The sequence below is a fragment of the Saccoglossus kowalevskii genome, chromosome 1 (genome assembly GCF_978046115.1).
Source record: "Saccoglossus kowalevskii chromosome 1, keSacKowa6.1, whole genome shotgun sequence".
NCBI classification, from domain to species: domain Eukaryota; kingdom Metazoa; phylum Hemichordata; class Enteropneusta; family Harrimaniidae; genus Saccoglossus; species Saccoglossus kowalevskii.
Genome location: NC_140641.1, coordinates 4,148,803 through 4,172,374, shown reverse-complemented (window position 1 = coordinate 4,172,374; position 23,572 = coordinate 4,148,803). Strand labels below are relative to the sequence as shown.

The following is a 23,572-nucleotide window of genomic DNA, read 5'->3' as shown; positions in this document are numbered from 1 at the left end:
CAGCAGTAAGTAAATGACTACATGTATTAATTAATTAAGTAAGGATAAATTGGTGGACATTATTGTCAATTTGGTATTTTCCCATTCACTGAGTAAAGTATAGAACCAATGACTAGCGGGAACCTGGTCACAACTACATGTAGAGTCACCTATTCCTGGCATCGTGGAGCTTAGATTGGCATTTGACTACACCAGTTTACTCTGTTTAGAAAGTACAAGAAAAACATGACAACATATAAATGCTATGTCCATAGATCTGTCCTTTTAGGTACATGTCATGGTTTGTCACAGAGTTCTGTTACAATATCGAAATGTTAGGTGGTGTGTTTTATGTGCTCGATATTGTATGCTGTTCTAATATCGATAACTCATTTGCAGGTGGAACCGTTGCCAATTGCGAAATTATTTCTATATATGTACTAAGAAAGTTATAAACATGATATTGTATGTACTTGATAGTCTTTGCAAATATTATTGGTCTTTATTCTCTATTTTTCTCGAAAAACTGCATGTAGTTTTCACGCTACACGGATGCTGATCCTACATTCAATTACTCTCACCTGTTGCACATTGCTATTTGGTTTATGATCGAGTTGCCTCATTATTGTATGAACTGTTGTTAATTATACACAGGGGGTAGTCTGATATCCCTACTAAGTGGTGCATTTAGTTATGACGTAGAATGTTACCATAGCATGCTACGAACCTCCGGGCAAAAGACAAAAGATTGGTGTAAACGAGACAACAGTAAGTTAACAGCAGTGAAAGGAAATGGAACTCTATCGGCGAGACAACAATGCCATTTCGTAGAATACTGTTATAGAAGAACAACCCTTCTTGAATTTCGTCTTAAATTCAGACTTCGTGTGCCGATAAGAACTGTCGGTGCCAGGCAATAGAACCAGTAGACCGCATCTACGGGCGATCGAATTGTGCAACACTGATTACGCAGTAAAGTTTGTCACCTTCACTGTGCATAGATTTATAGGTGTAAGTCCAAGAAGTATCAGTAAGGTCTCACATAAACAGGTTAGTACGCCGTGTATTACACCCCATGTCACTTTGCCAACGAGAATACGGGATGGATTGTTCTATTTATTGACGATACTGTGTGATTTTTTCCATTGGGCTTTCGATGAAATGTCTAACACCTTTTGTCCAGACCCCACAGAGAGATGACGAGATGGCATTTCCTTGAAGACTTTGTCTGTACGGCACATCGTATTCTTCTCTATAGTCTTTGGGCTGACATAACTTCAGGAAATCCGACACAGAAATAACAAATGCAAAACAACGATAGGGTCACGTCAGAACTTTTAGTGCGTTCAGACAAATGATTTTAACACGTGTTATTTGATACGCCCAGAGTATGTCGAGAATTGTGTTCACATTGGTCCGTGGTAAATAAAAGGAACTTGAATATCAAATATTTTTTTTTATAACAAGTCACGAAATTATGGTAGATTGACCAAAGAAGATGTAAGATAAATAATAAATGTAATTTATTTGTGTTGACAAAATTTTCTAATGAAAAGCCAAAAAACATGTGATGTTATTCTTCGACATATTTGTTGCGTACTTTTGCGTCGAACCATTCAACATCTCCGTGCAGTCTGGGCAATAATTGATATTTTGATATTTTAACGTTTATATTTAGTTTTAGTTTTATTTTACAAAGTAGTATTTTATTGGTTTAATATTAATGTTGCAATAAATTGAGAGGTTTATAATTTTACAATCAACTTGGACATGAACGTCGCATCATGCGACATAATCGCAGCTGATTAAAACAGACTAAAAAGATATAACCACTGTGAAAAAAACTTTGTGCAAGCACGGTTACCACTACTGACCATGGTACAAGCATGGAGGTAATAAGAACCTCCATGGTACAAGCTATTACGTGCTGCGTGTTATTTAAGAAAAGGCAAAACAAATAAACGGTTTATATTGTTGTCATGACGCTGACCTTTGATGGTGATGTGAAATGGCTGCTATTTTCACGCCTAAAATTATCAATTGATACATAAATATTATTAATTGTTATGTTTCTAAGCATGAATTATTTTTTTTAAGTGAAAAAATGTGTTTTAAACTCAGTCTACGGCAACTTTATTTTTGTGTATTTTAAAACGAGGCTCCTCATTAGCTTCTCATTTGCATACAGAAATTCCCCTTGTGACGTCAGAAGGGGAAGTCGCATGGCAGCTTGCATTGCCGATACGTGTAAATAAGGCAAATTCCTTGTGCAGTTTTCTCGTCTTTGACTATATTGTGATGTCCCTTATGTACTTGTTCGTCGAGGAAGAATGGACCATAATGAACACATAGTATCAATTTTTGTTGCATGGGGTTGAGTTAGATGCGAAATATGTTCGTTCTGGTGTAGCTGGTCACCGTGATCGTCACCGACACCGGCGCACGTTTGTACACTGTCGCTGGACAAAATAGAATTTGACGTCGGAATGATCTCGTTATTTAGCAGGTTACTAGGCACGTCATTACACTGTTTTATTTCATCGATCGTCTGAGTAAAACTTTCAAAATTAAAATAAAAGAGAACATATTTTGACATTCTAAACATTAGACTATAGTGATCACTATAAAATAATTAAAAAAACGACAAATCACAGTTACTAAATAAATGACAGCCGCGTGGAAATAAATTGACATTTTGTTGAAATAAGAGAACGCGTCGGGTCACGGCGAGGGCAAGTGCGTTAAAAGCGGCGTTTAATTGGATAACAAAAATAATCGAGATCGACACACATACAGATAAATTCAGAGTGGATTCGAGTTATCGTGATCCATGGCGTGATTGTCATAAATATAACATTATATTAAAACTTTATTTGGTGGAAACACATTGACCAAGCCCGGATTCTTATTTCATAAATTATTACGCAGATAAAGCTGCAAGCATGGAGGTAAAAAAGAACAGAGGTGTGAATTCGACATTCAACACCAATCACCAAACAATTCAGAAACTTTTAGCCTTCGAAAATGAAAACAGTTAGCAGTGTGTAAGGGCTGTGTAATTTCCTGTTTGTCTGACGCTTCGTTTTCGTGTCACTGTCAAAATTATTGCTACCTTTTACTTAACAGGGACTAAATCATGGTTTCTATAAAACGATAATCAGGATCGCAAAAAAAGTCAACTGATTTGAAACACTTGCCGGACGTCTCTCTCTCTTCTGAAATCCGCCTCGGTGATCTATTTCTTTCAAAAGTGTTGCGCCAGGTTTACGTTGTCGGCGTTTCTCTTTAAACCTAATCGTTTTTTTATGGACAAGGACAGTTTTTCTAAAAAAAAAAAATCTAAGTTTAAGTGATGTCGCACCTTCGGATCGATTAGAAACGTGTGAATACATACACTATGGCTATACGTTTCACTGCAACTGCCCACAACACAACATCTAAAAACTCTCTCTCAAAAAAAAAAAAAAATAGACAAAAAACAAGAAAAATGTATATCGTTTAAAAGTATACTGAACGACCAGTGTTATTACGGCTCAGGGGTATGACTATATCCCAAATTTACTTGGATAAGAGTAAGCAAAAAAATCAATAACTACCCTTTTCAGTGGGACACAGATCTAAAATGGGAAACGTGAGAGGGGGGGGGGCGGTCGATTCGTCCCAAATCACATTCGTCCTAAGTCGATTCGTCCCACAAGTTGATTCGTCCCAAGTCGATTCGTCCCACAAGTTAATTCGTCCCAAAGTCGTTTCGTCCCACAAGTTGATTCGTCCCACAAGTCGATTCGTCCCACAAGTTAATTCGTCCCAAAGTCGTTTCGTCCCACAAGTTGATTCGTCCCACAAGTTGATTCGTCCCACAAGTCGATTCGTCCCACAAGTTAATTCGTCCCAAAGTCGTTTCGTCCCACAAGTTGATTCGTCCCACAAGTTGATTCGTCCCACAAGTCGATTCGTCAGATTTAAGGTTAGCCCACTACTAACTCGCCAAATAAGCACAAACACATCCAAACAACGAACTGTTCACGTACACGTCATGCACTGGCATGCGTAATTGTTCGTTGCGCCATTTTGTTTTTGCCGACGTTATATACAAATACACCTTACATACAACGCTGAGTTATTAGTTAATAAATACAAATACACCGTACAAGTTATTAGTCAATAAATACAAATACACCTTACATGCAACGTAGAGTTATTAGTTAATAAATACAAATACACCGTTCACGCAACGTGGAGTTATTAGTTAGCGTGTCAGTAACAGTTGGCATAGACATTGACCCTGTTCAAGATCGTAATGCTGACTAAAAATTTTAAAAATGGACGAATGTGAATTGGGACGAATGTGAAATAGGACGAGTGTGAATTGGGACGAATCGACTCGTGGGACGAATGTGAATTGTGACGAATCGACTTGTGGGACGAATGTGTTGGGACGAAAGTGAATTGGGACGAATTGACTGTGAATCCGTGAGGGTGGGCATTGCACAGGCACTTTAAGCGGACATGGTAGTTATTGGTAGCATCCGTGTGTTGCTACTTTGTACTAACTTCACAGATGTCAACGGCTGAACTATATACGGTATGATGTCAAAAAACAACAATTTTGTTATCGTCTATACTATTTCTTAAATATTCTCGTATTTTTTCTACAATGTAATGCAATAATGTCGTGCATGTGTCAGACGTTTCCATTCATCCATGCAACCCTCTCGGTGCGGTCCAAGCCTCGTCTGAATGTAATGACGATAACTTTTTTGCTAACTATGAGACTAACATAGGTCATGCACTTATTTCAATTAGTTTTGGTTACCTATGTTTAATATCCGGGTGTAAGCCTTTTAGTTTTACTCATTTAAAAACGTATCTATTATTAATATTATTAATATAATAATTGTTGTTGGAATACTAAGATGGCAAATATCCTGCCTCAGTGGGTGTATATTGTCTAGTACCAGGTACTATGACTGGAAAACAGACCCAACTACGAGTTTTGGGGCTACGTTACATGGCTTTAAGGCCATCTTCCTATCATGACATTATGATGGCGTTTATTGGGTCCGGTCGATCACATACACACAGAGTTGTTAGTACGTCTGCCGATTTTGAGTACTACAAACACTATGCTACGGTACTGATGACCGATCTGAAATAAATTCATGCTACAAGGTGCCGGGACTGTCATGTGATAGTAATTGTATATGAGCGCTACAATAATAAAAAAAACATTCACTTTTAGTTCCAGATCATATCAGTCACTCAATAAAATTACAAATAAACATGGTGGATATGAAGATTAGTAAGTGTTGTTCTTCTTGCTGTGGTTGTTTGACGTTCTTGTGTGGATTGCTGTACTTAGTGATGTGTCTTGCTCTCATGGTGATATGCTACACCCCGGCAATTGATGAAGTAGCTGATTCCGGTATCTGTGACGAAGACCCTCTCATGGACGCCGTAGGGATAAGTGAACTAGTGCTGGTAAGCAATGTATTGGTACATGTCGCCATGCTTATGATAATATTTGTATTAATACATAATATGATCATACTTGGAAAATTGTTTGGTGACGAGTACAATCCATTACAAAATTATGTTTGGTATCGTGTACAATCCATTACAAAATTATGTTTGGTATCGTGTACAATCCATTACAAAATTATGTTTGGTATCGTGTACAATCCGTTACAAAATTATGTTTGGTATCATGTACAATCCATTACAAAATTATGTTTGGTATCATGTACAATCCGTTACAAAATTATGTTTGGTATCGTGTACAATCCATTACAAAATTATGTTTGGTATCGTGTACAATCCATTACAAAATTTTGTTTGGTATCGTGTACAATTCATTAAAAAATTATGTTTGGTATCGTGTACAATCCATTACAAAATTTTGTTTGGTATCACGTACAATCCATTACAAAATTATGTTTGGTATCGTGTACAATCCATTACAAAATTATGTTTGGTATCGTGTACAATCCATTACAAAATTATGTTTGGTATCGTGTACATCCATTACAAAATTGTGTTTGGTATCATTTACAATCCATTACAAAATTATGTTTGGTATCGTGTACAATCCATTACAAAATTATGTTTGGTATCGTGTACAATCCATTACAAAATTTTGTTTGGTATCGTGTACAATCCATTACAAAATTATGTTTGGTATCGTGTACAATCCATTACAAAATTATGTTTGGTATCGTGTACAATCCATTACAAAATTATGTTTGGTATCGTGTACAATCCATTACAAAATTATGTTTGGTATCGTGTACAATCCATTACAAAATTTTGTTTGGTATCGTGTACAATCCATTACAAAATTATGTTTGGTATCGTGTACAATCCATTACAAAATTATGTTTGGTATCGTGTACAATCCTTTATAAAAATTATGTTTGGTATCGTGTACAATCCATTACAAAATTATGTTTGGTATCGTGTACAATCCATTACAAAATTATGTTTGGTATCATGTACAATCCAGTACAAAATTATGTTTGGTATCATGTACAATCCATTACAAAATTATGTTTGGTATCGTGTACAATCCATTACAAAATTATGTTTGGTATCGTGTACAATCCATTACAAAATTTTGTTTGGTACCGTGTACAATCCATTACAAAGTTATGTTTGGTAACGAGTACAATCCTTTATAAAAATTATGTTTGGTATCGTGTACAATCCATTACAAAATTATTTTTGGTATCGTGTACAATCCATTACAAAATTATGTTTGGTATCGTGAACAATCCATTACAACATTTTGTTTGGTATCGTGTACAATCCATTACAAAATTATGTTTGGTATCGTGTACAATCCATTAAAAATTATGTTTGGTATCGTGTACAATCCATTACAAAATTATGTTTGGTATCGTGTACAATCCTTTATAAAAATTATGTTTGGTATCATGTACAATCCATTACAAAATTATGTTTGGTATCATGTACAATTCATTACAAAATTATTTTTGGTATCGTGTACAATCCATTACAAAATTATGTTTGGTATCGTGTACAATCCATTACAAATTATGTTTGGTATTGTGTACAATCCATCACAAAATTTTGTTTGGTACTGTGTACAATCCATTACAAAGTTATCTTTGGTAACGAGTACAATCCTTTATAAAAACTATGTTTGGTATTGTGTACAATCCATTACAAAATTATGTTTGGTATCATGTACAATCCATTACAAAATTATGTTTGGTATCGTGTACAATCCATTACAAAATTTTGTTTGGTATCGTGTACAATCCATCACAAAATTATGTTTGGTATCGTGTACAATCCATTACAAAATTATGTTTGGTAACGAGTACAATCCATTACAAAATTATGTTTGGTATTGTGTACAATCCATTACAAAATTTTGTTTGGTATCGTGTACAATCCATTACAAAATTATGTTTAGTATCATGTACAATCCATTACAAAATTTTGTTTGGTATCATGTACAATCCATTCCAAAATTATGTTTGGTATCGTGTACAAACCATCACAAAATTATGTTTAGTATCATGTACAATCCATCACAAAATTATGTTTGGTATCGTGTACAATCCATTACAAAATTATGTTTGGTAACGAGTACAATCCATTACAAAATTATGTTTGGTATTGTGTACAATCCATTACAAAATTTTGTTTGGTATCGTGTACAATCCATTACAAAATTATGTTTGGTATCGTGTACAATCCATTACAAAATTTTGTTTGGTATCATGTACAATCCATTCCAAAATTATGTTTGGTATCATGTACAATCCATTCCAAAATTATGTTTGGTATCGTGTACAATCCATTACAAAATTTTGTTTGGTATCGTGTACAATCCATTACAAAATTTGGTATCGTGTACAATCCATTACAAAATTATGTTTGGTAACGAGTACAATCCATTACAAAATTATGTTTGGTATTGTGTACAATCCATTACAAAATTTTGTTTGGTATCGTGTACAATCCATTACAAAATTATGTTTGGTATCGTGTACAATCCATTACAAAATTTTGTTTGGTATCATGTACAATCCATTCCAAAATTATGTTTGGTATCATGTACAATCCATTCCAAAATTATGTTTGGTATCGTGTACAATCCATTACAAAATTTTGTTTGGTATCATGTACAATCCATTACAAAATTTTGTTTGGTATCGTGTACAATCCATCACAAAATTATGTTTGGTATCGTGTACAATCCATTACAAAATTATGTTTGGTAACGAGTACAATCCATTACAAAATAATGTTTGGTATCGTGTACAATCCATCACAAAATTATGTTTGGTATCGTGTACAATCCATTACAAAATTATGTTTGGTAACGAGTACAATCCATTACAAAATAATGTTTGGTATCGTGTACAATCCATCACAAAATTATGTTTGGTATCGTGTACAATCCATTACAAAATTATGTTTGGTATCGTGTACAATCCATTACAAAATTATGTTTGGTAACGAGTACAATCCATTACAAAATAATGTTTGGTATTGTGTACAATCCATTACAAAATTGTGTTTGGTATCATGTACAATCCATCACAAAATTATGTTTGGTATCGTGTACAATCCATTACAAAATTATGTTTGGTAACGAGTACAATCCATTACAAAATAATGTTTGGTATCGTGTACAATCCATCACAAAATTATGTTTGGTATCGTGTACAATCCATTACAAAATTATGTTTGGTATCGTGTACAATCCATTACAAAATTATGTTTGGTAACGAGTACAATCCATTACAAAATAATGTTTGGTATCGTGTACAATCCATCACAAAATTATGTTTGGTATCGTGTACAATCCATTACAAAATTATGTTTGGTATCGTGTACAATCCATTACAAAATTATGTTTGGTAACGAGTACAATCCATTACAAAATAATGTTTGGTATTGTGTACAATCCATTACAAAATTGTGTTTGGTATTGTGAACAATCCATTACAAAATTATGTTTGGTATTGTGTACAATCCATTACAAATTTTGTTCATCTTCGATGTGATTGCCTCACAGATTCTTTCCTTGACAGACACATTATAATAATAACAACCACATTCAATCAGTGTGTGGATTGTCGACATTGATCTGATAGATTTTTGTCACTAAAATGAAAAAAAAACTCTATGCTGCAGTGCTTTTCAAAAGAGGATCGGAAGCCTTACGGCCTTCAAATGAAATGACCTAGGCATTTTTTCATCTGACTGATTCATTTCACAAATTATTAGGACGGAATATTATGTATAGTCCTTATGAATTTGTTAATGTTTCGTTTCTCAGATCATGTTGTTGTTGTGCAGTGGATGTCTCGGTTGTGTGGCTGGAAAGGTGCAATCCGAATGTGTGGTAAGATTCTCACATTATCACCTCATTTATGTATTACATTATCAGAGAAGCTAAAGTCAACGTATAGTGGTGGCTTGGGATCGAATTCAGTTGCTAACTTCAGCTTCGCTTCATTCAAAACATATTGTCTCTACAGATTGTATCGTACCTGGTTCTGTCTACTCTGACATTTTTGGTATCCAGCATCGCCGTGGTCCAGTGTGCTATTCTTATTTACATCGTGGTTGGTGAAGACGTAGATGGATTAGAACATGCTTATGGCAGTACTTTCACCGCGGATTTCTCACTCGCCGATGCCGTTACAGTAAGTATCATCTATATAACAAACAAACAAACTATCAAACTCTGCAGTCAATATCCGCGATAGACATGAGAGGATGAGTTTATGTAAATCTTGGTGCGTCTTATTTTGTTTTCAGAGCCCACTTATCATTTACACGCTGACTCTGATTTGCAGTCTTGGCGGTTTCATATTCGGTTTGTTCTCAATGTTTATAGCCTGCAAAGCCGCCTGCACTCGATCTAAAATTGATACGGTAAGTTACTAAGCTTGTGACGTCACATGCCAAACATCTTACTCTCACCGTGACGGATATAAACACGGTCGTGATTGGCCACAGTGACTGGAAATAATACTTATGCAATATGCACAGTTTAAAATAAAACCTTTTCACCGTTATCGATCATAATAAATTCTTTTTACTATGTTTTATTTCAGCTCCGACAAGGTTGGGCGTAATCATCTCCACGGACAGAATGACATCAACCGACACATTTGGGCTTTAGACACTAATCAAATTATTAATGTATGTTATCCCGATCCATCAAATGTTTTAAGTAAAAGTACACCACACAATATAAATTCTGTTTTGAATTACCATCGGAAATATGTGGGCTAAACTAAACTAGTACATGTAATATATGTTCATTTTAATAACGTTTAAACTCGTATAATTGTACTAGTAATACGTGTTTACTTACGTAACGTGTAAACGTGTTTTACTACTATATAACGTACTGCTTTGAAAAGTATTCTTGGTGTCCTGTATTTGTGGAAAGCTTGTTGACCTAGATTGAACAATTCTGTATAAAAAAAAACCCACGAAAATAGCAGGTTGTGCACCATTTGGGAGCGGGCCCCGTATGTACTCGTCAACGTGTGTAGTGTGACATTACTCGCCAAATCATTAATCCTTATTTAAGTGGTATAAGTATTATATATGCATGCGCTAATAATATGGTATTATTGGTATTTGCTTTACACATACGATATGGTATGTGAATTACACGTACGATGTGGTATGTGAATTACACGAATAATATGGTATGTGAATTACACGTACGATATGGTATGTGAATTACACGTACGATATGGTATGTGAATTACACGTACGATGTGGTGTGTGAATTACACGAACAATATGGTATGTGAGTTACACGTACGATGTGGTATGTGAATTACACGAACAATATGGTATGTGAATTACACATACGATATGGTATGTGAATTACACGTACGATGTGGTATGTGAATTACACGTACGATATGATATGTGAATTACACGTACGATATGGTATGTGAATTACACGTACGATGTGGTATGTGAATCACACGTACGATGTGGTATGTGAATTACACGAACAATATGGTATGTGAATTACACGTACGATGTGGTATGTGAATTACACGAACGATATGGTATGTGAATTACACGTACGATGGGTATGTGAATCACACGTACGATGTGGTATGTGAATTACACAAACAATATGGTATGTGAATTACACGTAGGATGTGATATGTGAATTACACGAACAATATGGTATGTGAATTACACGTACAATATGGTATGTGAATTACACGAACAATATGGTATGTGAATTACACGTACGATATGGTATGTGAATTACACGTACGATATGGTATGTGAATTACACGAACAATATGGTATGTGAATTACACGTACTATATTGTATGTGAATTACACGAACAAAATGGTATGTGAATTACACGTACGATATGGTATGTGAATTACACGAACAATATGGTATGTGAATTACACGTGCGATATGGTATGTGAATTACACGTACGATATTGTATTTGAATTACACGAACAATATGGTATGTGAATTACACGAACAAAATGGTATGTGAATTACACGTACGATATGGTATGTGAATTACACGAACAAAATGGTATGTGAATTACACGGAAAAAATGGTATGTGAATTACACGTACGATATGGTATGTGAATTACACGAACAATATGGTATGTGGATTACACGTACGATATGGTATGTGAATTACACGAACAATATGGGATGTGAATTACACGTACGATGTGGTATTTGAATTACACGAACAAAATGGTATGTGAATTACACGAACAAAATGGTATGTGAATTACACGTACGATGTGGTATGTGAATTACACGAACAATATGGTATGTGAATTACACGTACGATATGGTATGCGAATTACACGTGCGATGTGGTATGCGAATTACACGAACAAAATGGTATTTGAATTACACGAACAAAATGGTATGTGAATTACACGAACAAAATGGTATGTGAATTACACGAACAAAATGGTATGTGAATTACACGTACGATGTGGTATTTGAATTACATGTACGATATTGTATTTCAATTACACGAACAATATGGTATGTGAATTACACGTACGATGTGGTATTTGAATTACATGTACGATATTGTATTTCAATTACACGAACAATATGGTATGTGAATTACACGAACAAAATGGTATGTGAATTACACGTACAATATGGTATGTGAATTACACGAACAATATGGTATGTGAATTACACGTACGATATGATATGTGAATTACACGTACGATGTGGTATTTGAATTACACGAACAAAATGGTATTTGAATTACACGAACAATATGGTATTTGAATTACACGTACAATATGGTATGTGAATTACACGTACGATATTGTATTTGAATTACACGAACAATATGGTATGTGAATTACGCGTACGATATGGTATGTGAATTACACGAACAATATGGTATGTGAATTACACGTACGATATGGTATGTGAATTACACGTACGATGTGGTATTTGAATTACACAAACAAAATGGTATTTGAATTACACGAACAAAATGGTATGTGAATTACACGAACAAAATGGTATGTGAATTACACGAACAATATGGTATGTGAATTACACGTACGATGTGGTATTTGAATTACATGTACGATATTGTATTTCAATTACACGAACAATATGGTATGTGAATTACACGAACAAAATGGTATGTGAATTACACGTACGATATGGTATTTGAATTACACGAACAATATGGTGTGTGAGTTACACGTACAATATGGTATGTGAATTACACGTACAATATGGTATGTGAATTACACGTACAATGTGGTATTTGAATTACACGTACGATACTGTATTTGAATTACACGTACAATATGGTATGTGAATTACACGTACGATATTGTATTTGAATTACACGTACAATATGATATCTGAATTACACGTACGATGTGGTATTTGAATTACACTTACGATATGGTATGTGAATTACACTTACGATATGGTATGTGAATTACACGTACAATATGGTATGTGAATTACACGTACGATGTGGTATTTGAATTACACGTACAATATGGTATGTGAATTACACGTACAATATTGTATTTGAATTACACGTACAATATGGTATGTGAATTACACGTACAATATGGTATCTGAATTACACGTACGATATGGTATCTGAATTACATGTACAATATGGTATCTGAATTACACGCACGATATGGTATCTGAATTACACGTACAATGTGGTATTTGAATTACACGTACGATATTGTATGTGAATTACACGTACGATATGGTATTTGAATTACACGAACAAAATGGTATGTGAATTACACGTACGGTATTGTATGTGAATTACACATACGATATGGTATTTGAATTACACGTACGATGTGGTATGTGAATTACACGAACAATATGTTATTTGAATTACACGTACGATGTGGTATTTGAATTACACGTACGATATTGTATGTGAATTACACGTACGATATGGTGTTTGAATTACACGTACGATGTGGTATTTGAATTACACGAACAATATGGTATGTGAATTACATGTACGATATTGTATGTGAATTACACGTACGATATGGTATTTGAGTTACACGTACGATGTTGTATTTGAATTACACGTACGATATTGTATGTGAATTACACGAACAAAATGGTATGTGAATTACACGAACAAAATGGTACTAGTATGTGAATTACACGTACGATATGGTATGTGAATTACACGAACAAAATGGTATGTAAATTACACGTACAATATGGTATGTGAATTACACGAACAATATGGTATCTGAATTACACGTACGATATGGTATCTGAATTACACGCACGATATTGTATTTGAATTACACGTACGATATTGTATTTGAATTACACGAACAAAATGGTATGTGAATTACACGAACAAAATGGTATGTGAATTACACGTACGGTATTGTATTTGAATTACACGAACAATATGGTATCTGAATTACACGTACGATGTGGTATGTGAATTACACGAACAATATGGTATGTGAATTACACGAACAGAATGGTATGTGAATTACACGTACGATATGGTATGTGAATTACACGAACAATATGGTATCTGAATTACACGTACGATATGGTATCTGAATTACATGTACGATATGGTATCTGAATTACACGCACGATATGGTATCTGAATTACATGTACAATATGGTATGTGAATTACACGAACTATATGGTATCTGAATTACACGTACGATATGGTATCTGAATTACATGTACGATATGGTATCTGAATTACACGTACGATATGGTATGTGAATTACACGTACGATATTGTATTTGAATTACACGAACAATATGGTATCTGAATTACACGTACGATGTGGTATGTGAATTACACGAACAATATGGTATGTGAATTACACGAAGAAAATGGTATGTGAATTACACGTACGATATGGTATCTGAATTACACACACGATACGGTATTTGAATTACATGTACAATATGGTATGTGAATTACACGTACGATATGGTATCTGAATTACATGTACGATATGGTATCTGAATTACACGTACGATATGGTATCTGAATTACACGTACTACTAGTATATAGTGTGTGTATTACACGTACGATACGAAATTTATTCTCCTGATTGTCATTTACAATTTATGTTTTAACAAATGTATTATACTCAGCAGTGTGAAGTATTTGTATTGACAGCATGTTTATTTGAATTGTTGTGATATTGCACAATTGTGTGCTTGATTGGAATGCTACCTCATCTAAACATTCGCATGATGTGTGTGTTGATTTTTTTCTTCAATAAACGCTTTTTAACACAAAGTAAGAGTGTTGTCTTTCTATTATCTCACAGGATACTGGGTGTTTGGGTTTTTCAATAATATGACAACATTTAGAAATACGTTGTGTGTACATGTAATGGGATTTTCGATAAAATGTAGGAGAAAATCGTAATAAAGATGGGGGGAATTGTGTAAAAAATACAAGTTAAGAAATTTTCGACGTATTTCTAAAGGAGGTAATGGTCTTAGAGTGATACTCTTTTAAAAAATATAGTATATTTGATCTTGTACATACAAATTTGATAAATTTCCTTTGAACTCGTTCATTTTTTTTAACAAGATACAACGAATTGTATGTTTGTGAAGAAGACCACACCTGAGAACAGTACTCAAGGTTGCCCCTTATTAACGTTGTGTATAAGCTTGACACTATCAATAGATTTACACATTCACTTTAGAAAACCTAACATTTTAAAAGGTCTGCTTACATAATTGTTTATATGATCTCTAAAATGAAGTTTACTCGTTAAATCGTATATATTCGTGACTCTACTAACAACAACCTTACAACCTTTAATAGAATTATGCTTAATTCTAAAAGATATGACATTACATTTACTGAAGTTAATTTTAATCGTGACTCTGCTAACAACAACCTTACAAATTTTATATATGGGTTTAATAAATGAATTATGCTTAATTCTGAAAGATATGACATTACATTTATTGAAGTTAATTTCAAGTGGCCATCTAAATGCCAACCATCTATACGATCAAGATCTTTCTGAAACTTATTACAATCAGATGGACTTGTTATACAAGTGTACAGTTTCAAATCATCAGCAAACATGGAGACATTAGAATGCCTAACGCAGCTTGGAAGGTCATTGGAATACATTATGAACAATAATGGCTCTAACAATGACCCTTGAGGGACCCCGGACGTGACTTCTCACTAGTCGGAGACATGACCATTCAAAACTACACTCTGGCGCCTTTCACGCAAATATGATTGCAAGCATAGTGATAAATTACCACAAATCCTATAAAAGTAAACTGTGGTTAACCAAGTCGAAGTAAATAGAGTCAACTTGGCATTTATTATTAATTGCTTTGCCAATAAATCAGTATACGAAGCTAGGTTCGTAACAGTTGGTCTACCTCTTATAAAACCATGCTGAGTCTCACTTATGGAATTTTTCACTGAGCAAAAGGTTATTTAAAAATAATACGTTCAAAAACTTTGTTAAATAACGGTAATACAAGGATAGGACTTTAATTACATACATTGTTTCTATCACATGATTTAAAAACCGGTACAATACTTAATTTCTTGAAAACAGAACACCCAACTGCACAGATTTATTAAAAGTTAACGTTAATAGGATGGTCAACTCTTCCGCGCATTTCCGTATATAATTCCTGGTAATGTCATCCGGATCACTTGCCTTGTTAACATCGACACTCAGTAAAATAGATTTATTAACCTCATCTACTGTGAACACAATATTATTGAGAAGAAATTAATATTTATAAATATATGTGCTGAACAGGCACCACCATACAACATGAATGCCGGGATAGAAATATTTTTAGTTTTGCTTTAAAAAAAAACGCCCAGAATCGTATACAATTGCTAACCATGGGAATTTGAATATCTTGATAAAAAACGCCCAGAATCGTTTACAATTGGTAACCATGGGAATTTGAATATCTTGATAAAAAACGCCCAGAATCGTTTACAATTGGTAACCATGGGAATTTGAATATCTTGATAAAAAACGCCCAGAATCGTTTACAATTGGTAACCATGGGAATTTGAATATCTTGATAAAAAAAAGCCCAGAATCGTTTACAATTGGTAACCATGGGAATTTGAATATCTTGATAAAAAAACGCCCAGAACCGTTTACAATTGGTAACCATGGGAATTTGAATATCTTGATAAAAAACGCCCAGAATCGTTTACAATTGCTAACCATGGGAATTTGAATATCTTGATAAAAAACGCCCAGAATCGTTTACAATTGCTAACCATGGGAATTTGAATATCTTGATAAAAAACGCCCAGAATCGTTTACAATTGCTAACCATGGGAATTTGAATATCTTGATAAAAAACGCCCAGAATCGTTTACAATTGCTAACCATGGGAATTTGACTATCTTGATAAAAAAACGCCCAGAATCGTTTACAATTGCTAACCATGGGAATTTGAATATCTTGATAAAAAACGCCCAGAATCGTTTACAATTGCTAACCATGGGAATTTGAATATCTTGATAACAAACGCCCAGAATCGTTTACAATTGCTAACCATGGGAATTTGAATATCTTGATAAAAAACGCCCAGAATCGTTTACAATTGCTAACCATGGGAATTTGAATATCTTGATAAAAAACGCCCAGAATCGTTTACAATTGCTAACCATGGGAATTTGAATATCTTGATAAAAAAGCCCAGAATCGTATACAATTGGTAACCATGGGAATTTGAATATCTTGATAAAAAAACGCCCAGAACCGTTTACAATTGGTAACCATGGGAATTTGAATATCTTGATAAAAAACGCCCAGAATCGTTTACGATTGCTAACCATGGGAATTTGAATATCTTGATAAAAAACGCCCAGAATCGTTTACAATTGCTAACCATGGGAATTTGAATATCTTGATAAAAAAACGCCCAGAATCGCTTACAATTGCTAACCATGGGAATTTGAATATCTTGATAAAAAACGCCCAGAATCGTTTACAATTGCTATCCATGGGAATTTGAATATCTTGATAAAAAACGCCCAGAATCGTTTACGATTGCTAACCATGGGAATTTGAATATCTTGATAAAAAACGCCCAGAATCGTTTACAATTGCTAACCATGGGAATTTGAATATCTTGATAAAAAACGCCCAGAATCGCTTACAATTGCTAACCATGGGAATTTGAATATCTTGATAAAGAACGCCCAGAATCGTTTACAATTGCTATCCATGGGAATTTGAATATCTTGATAAAAAACGCCCTGAATCGTTTACAATTGCTAACCATGGGAATTTGAATATCTTGATAAAAAACGCCCAGAATCGTTTACAATTGCTAACCATGGGAATTTGAATATCTTGATAAAAAACGCCCAGAATCGTTTACAATTGCTAACCATGGGAATTTGAATATCTTGATAAAAAACGCCCAGAATCGTTTACAATTGCTAACCATGGGAATTTGAATATCTTGATAAAAAACGCCCAGAATCGTTTGCAATTGCTAACCATGGGAATTTGAATATCTTGATAAAAAACGCCCAGAATCGTTTACAATTGGTAACCATGGGAATTTGAATATCTTGATAAAAAACGCCCAGAATCGTTTACAATTGCTAACCATGGGAATTTGAATATCTTGATAAAAAACGCCCAGAATCGTTTACAATTGCTAACCATGGGAATTTGAATATCTTGATAAAAAACGCCCAGAATCGTTTACAATTGCTAACCATGGGAATTTGAATATCTTGATAAAAAACGCCCAGAATCGTTTACAATTGCTAACCATGGGAATTTGAATATCTTGATAAAAAACGCCCAGAATCGTTTACAATTGCTAACCATGGGAATTTGAATATCTTGATAAAAAACGCCCAGAATCGTTTACAATTGCTAACCATGGGAGTTTGAATATCTTGATAAAAAACGCCCAGAATCGTTTACAATTGCTATCCATGGGAATTTGAATATCTTGATAAAAAACGCCCAGAATCGTTTACAATTGCTAACCATGGGAATTTGAATATCTTGATAAAAAACGCCCAGAATCGTTTACAATTGCTAACCATGGGAATTTGAATATCTTGATAAAAAACGCCCAGAATCGTTTACAATTGCTAACCATGGGAATTTGAATATCTTGATAAAAAACGCCCAGAATCGTTTACAATTGGTAACCATGGGAGTTTGAATATCTTGATAAAAAACGCCCAGAATCGTTTACAATTGGTAACCATGGGAATTTGAATATCATGATAAAAAACGCCCAGAATCGTTTACAATTGGTAACCATGGGAATTTGAATATCTTGATAAAAAAGCCCAGAATCGTTTACAATTGGTAACCATGGGAATTTGAATATCTTGATAAAAAAACGCCCAGAACCGTTTACAATTGGTAACCATGGGAATTTGAATATCTTGATAAAAAATGCCCAGAATCGTTTACAATTGCTAACCATGGGAATTTGAATATCTTGATAAAAAACGCACAGAATCGTTTACAATTGCTAACCATGGGAATTTGAATATCTTGATAAAAAACGCCCATAATCGTTCACAATTGCTAACCATGGGAATTTGAATATCTTGATAAAAAACGCACAGAATCGTTTACAGTTGCTAACCATGGGAATTTGAATATCTTGATAAAAAACGCCCAGAATCGTTTACAATTGCTAACCATGGGAATTTGAATATCTTGATAAAAAACGCCCAGAATCGTTTACAATTGCTAACCATGGGAATTTGAATATCTTGATAAAAAACGCCCAGAATCGTTTACAATTGCTAACCATGGGAATTTGAATATCTTGATAAAAAACGCCCAGAATCGTTTACAATTGCTAACCATGGGAATTTGAATATCTTGATAAAAAACGCCCAGAATCGTTTACAATTGCTAACCATGGGAATTTGAATATCTTGATAAAAACGCCCAGAATCGTTTACAATTGCTAACCATGGGAATTTGAATATCTTGATAAAAAACGCCCAGATTCGTTTACAATTGGTAACCATGTGAATTTGAATATCTTGATAAAAAACGCCCAGAATCGTTTACAATAGCTAACCATGGGAATTTGAATATCTTGATAAAAAACGCCCAGAATATTTTACAATTGCTAACCATGGGAATTTGAATATATTGATAAAAAACGCCCAGAATCGTTTACAATTGGTAACCATGGGAATTTGAATATCTTGATTAAAAAACGCCCAGAATCGATTACAATTGGTAACCATGGGAATTTGAATATCTTGATAAAAAACGCCCAGAATCGTTTACAATTGCTAACCATGGGAACTTGAATATCTTGATAAAAAACGCCCAGAATCGTTTACAATTGCTAACCATGGGAATTTGAATATCTTGATAAAAAAAACGCCCAGAATCGTTTACAATTGCTAACCATGGGAATTTGAATATCTTGATAAAAAACGCCCAGAATCGTTTACAATTGGTAACCATGGGAATTTGAATATCTTGATAAAAAAAAAGCCCAGAATCGTTTACAATTGGTAACCATGGGAATTTGAATATCTTGATAAAAAAACGCCCAGAACCGTTTACAATTGGTAACCATGGGAATTTGAATATCTTGATAAAAAACGCCCAGAATCGTTTACAATTGCTAACCATGGGAATTTGAATATCTTGATAAAATCGCCCAGAATCGTTTACAATTGCTAACCATGGGAATTTGAATATCTTGATAAAAAACGCCCAGAATCGTTTACAATTGCTAACCATGGGAATTTGAATATCTTGATAAAAAACGCCCAGAATCGTTTACAATTGCTAACCATGGGAATTTGACTATCTTGATAAAAAAACGCCCAGAATCGTTTACAATTGCTAACCATGGGAATTTGAATATCTTGATAAAAAACGCCCAGAATCGTTTACAATTGGTAACCATGGGAATTTGAATATCTTGATAAAAAAACGCCCAGAACCGTTTACAATTGGTAACCATGGGAATTTGAATATCTTGATAAAAAACGCCCAGAATCGTTTACGATTGCTAACCATGGGAATTTGAATATCTTGATAAAAAACGCCCAGAATCGTTTACAATTGCTAACCATGGGAATTTGAAAATCTTGATAAAAAAACGCCCAGAATCGCTTACAATTGCTAACCATGGGAATTTGAATATCTTGATAAAAAACGCCCAGAATCGTTTACAATTGCTATCCATGGGAATTTGAATATCTTGATAAAAAACGCCCAGAATCGTTTACGATTGCTAACCATGGGAATTTGAATATCTTGATAGAAAACGCCCAGAATCGTTTACAATTGCTAACCATGGGAATTTGAATATCTTGATAAAAAACGCCCAGAATCGCTTACAATTGCTAACCATGGGAATTTGAATATCTTGATAAAAAACGCCCAGAATCGTTTACAATTGCTATCCATGGGAATTTGAATATCTTGATAAAAAACGCCCAGAATCGTTTACAATTGCTAACCATGGGAATTTGAATATCTTGATAAAAAACGCCCAGAATCGTTTACAATTGCTAACCATGGGAATTTGAATATCTTGATAAAAAACGCCCAGAATCGTTTACAATTGCTAACCATGGGAATTTGAATATCTTGATAAAAAACGCCCAGAACCGTTTACAATTGGTAACCATGGGAATTTGAATATCTTGATAAAAAACGCCCAGAATCGTTTACAATTGCTAACCATGGGAATTTGAATATCTTGATAAAATCGCCCAGAATCGTTTACAATTGCTAACCATGGGAATTTGAATATCTTGATAAAAAACGCCCAGAATCGTTTACAATTGCTAACCATGGGAATTTGAATATCTTGATAAAAAACGCCCAGAATCGTTTACAATTGCTAACCATGGGAATTTGACTATCTTGATAAAAAAACGCCCAGAATCGTTTACAATTGCTAACCATGGGAATTTGAATATCTTGATAAAAAACGCCCAGAATCGTTTACAATTGCTAACCATGGGAATTTGAATATCTTGATAACAAACGCCCAGAATCGTTTACAATTGCTAACCATGGGAATTTGAATATCTTGATAAAAAACGCCCAGAATCGTTTACAATTGCTAACCATGGGAATTTGAATATCTTGATAAAAAACGCCCAGAATCGTTTGCAATTGCTAACCATGGGAATTTGAATATCTTGATAAAAAACGCCCAGAATCGTTTACAATTGGTAACCATGGGAATTTGAATATCTTGATAAAAAAGCCCAGAATCGTATACAATTGGTAACCATGGGAATTTGAATATCTTGATAAAAAAACGCCCAGAACCGTTTACAATTGGTAACCATGGGAATTTGAATATCTTGATAAAAAACGCCCAGAATCGTTTACGATTGCTAACCATGGGAATTTGAATATCTTGATAAAAAACGCCCAGAATCGTTTACAATTGCTAACCATGGGAATTTGAATATCTTGATAAAAAAACGCCCAGAATCGCTTACAATTGCTAACCATGGGAATTTGAATATCTTGATAAAAAACGCCCAGAATCGTTTACAATTGCTATCCATGGGAATTTGAATATCTTGATAAAAAACGCCCAGAATCGTTTACGATTGCTAACCATGGGAATTTGAATATCTTGATAAAAAACGCCCAGAATCGTTTACAATTGCTAACCATGGGAATTTGAATATCTTGATAAAAAACGCCCAGAATCGCTTACAATTGCTAACCATGGGAATTTGAATATCTTGATAAAAAACGCCCAGAATCGTTTACAATTGCTATCCATGGGAATTTGAATATCTTGATAAAAAACGCCCAGAATCGTTTACAATTGCTAACCATGGGAATTTGAATATCTTGATAAAAAACGCCCAGAATCGTTTACAATTGCTAACCATGGGAATTTGAATATCTTGATAAAAAACGCCCAGAATCGTTTACAATTGCTAACCATGGGAATTTGAATATCTTGATAAAAAACGCCCAGAATCGTTTACAATTGCTAACCATGGGAATTTGAATATCTTGATAAAAAACGCCCAGAATCGTTTGCAATTGCTAACCATGGGAATTTGAATATCTTGATAAAAAACGCCCAGAATCGTTTACAATTGGTAACCATGGGAATTTGAATATCTTGATAAAAAACGCCCAGAATCGTTTACAATTGCTAACCATGGGAATTTGAATATCTTGATAAAAAACGCCCAGAATCGTTTACAATTGCTAACCATGGGAATTTGAATATCTTGATAAAAAACGCCCAGAATCGTTTACAATTGCTCTCCATGGGAATTTGAATATCTTGATAAAAAACGCCCAGAATCGTTTACAATTGCTAACCATGGGAATTTGTATATCTTGATAAAAAACGCCCAGAATCGTTTACAATTGCTAACCATGGGAATTTGAATATCTTGATAAAAAACGCCCAGAATCGTTTACAATTGCTAACCATGGGAATTTGAATATCTTGATAAAAAACGCCCAGAATCGTTTACAATTGCTAACCATGGGAGTTTGAATATCTTGATAAAAAACGCCCAGAATCGTTTACAATTGCTAACCATGGGAATTTGAATATCTTGATAAAAAACGCCCAGAATCGTTTACAATTGCTAACCATGGGAATTTGAATATCTTGATAAAAAACGCCCAGAATCGTTTACAATTGCTAACCATGGGAATTTGAATATCTTGATAAAAAACGCCCAGAATCGTTTACAATTGCTAACCATGGGAATTTGAATATCTTGATAAAAAACGCCCAGAATCGTTTACAATTGGTAACCATGGGAGTTTGAATATCTTGATAAAAAACGCCCAGAATCGTTTACAATTGGTAACCATGGGAATTTGAATATCATGATAAAAAACGCCCAGAATCGTTTACAATTGGTAACCATGGGAATTTGAATATCTTGATAAAAAAAAACGCCCAGAACTGTTTACAATTGCTAACCATGGGAATTTAAATATCTTGATAAAAAACGCCCAGAATCGTTTACAATTGCTAACCATGGGAATTCGAATATCTTGATAAAAAACGCCCGGAATCG

General features: G+C 34.2%; 1 protein-coding gene across 1 annotated transcript; it reads left to right on the top strand.

Annotated features, from left to right (window-relative positions):
• The first annotated feature begins 825 nt into the window (after positions 1–825).
• Positions 826–14,803, top strand: LOC102805809 (uncharacterized). Its single transcript, XM_085498430.1, has 6 exons — positions 826–1,029; positions 5,222–5,460; positions 9,296–9,361; positions 9,498–9,665; positions 9,781–9,897; positions 10,080–14,803. Exons 2-6 carry the CDS (start codon positions 5,263–5,265, stop codon positions 10,098–10,100), a joined length of 570 nt encoding a protein of 189 aa, XP_085354556.1. The 5' UTR covers positions 826–1,029; positions 5,222–5,262; the 3' UTR covers positions 10,101–14,803.
• Positions 14,804–23,572: the final 8,769 nt, after the last annotated feature.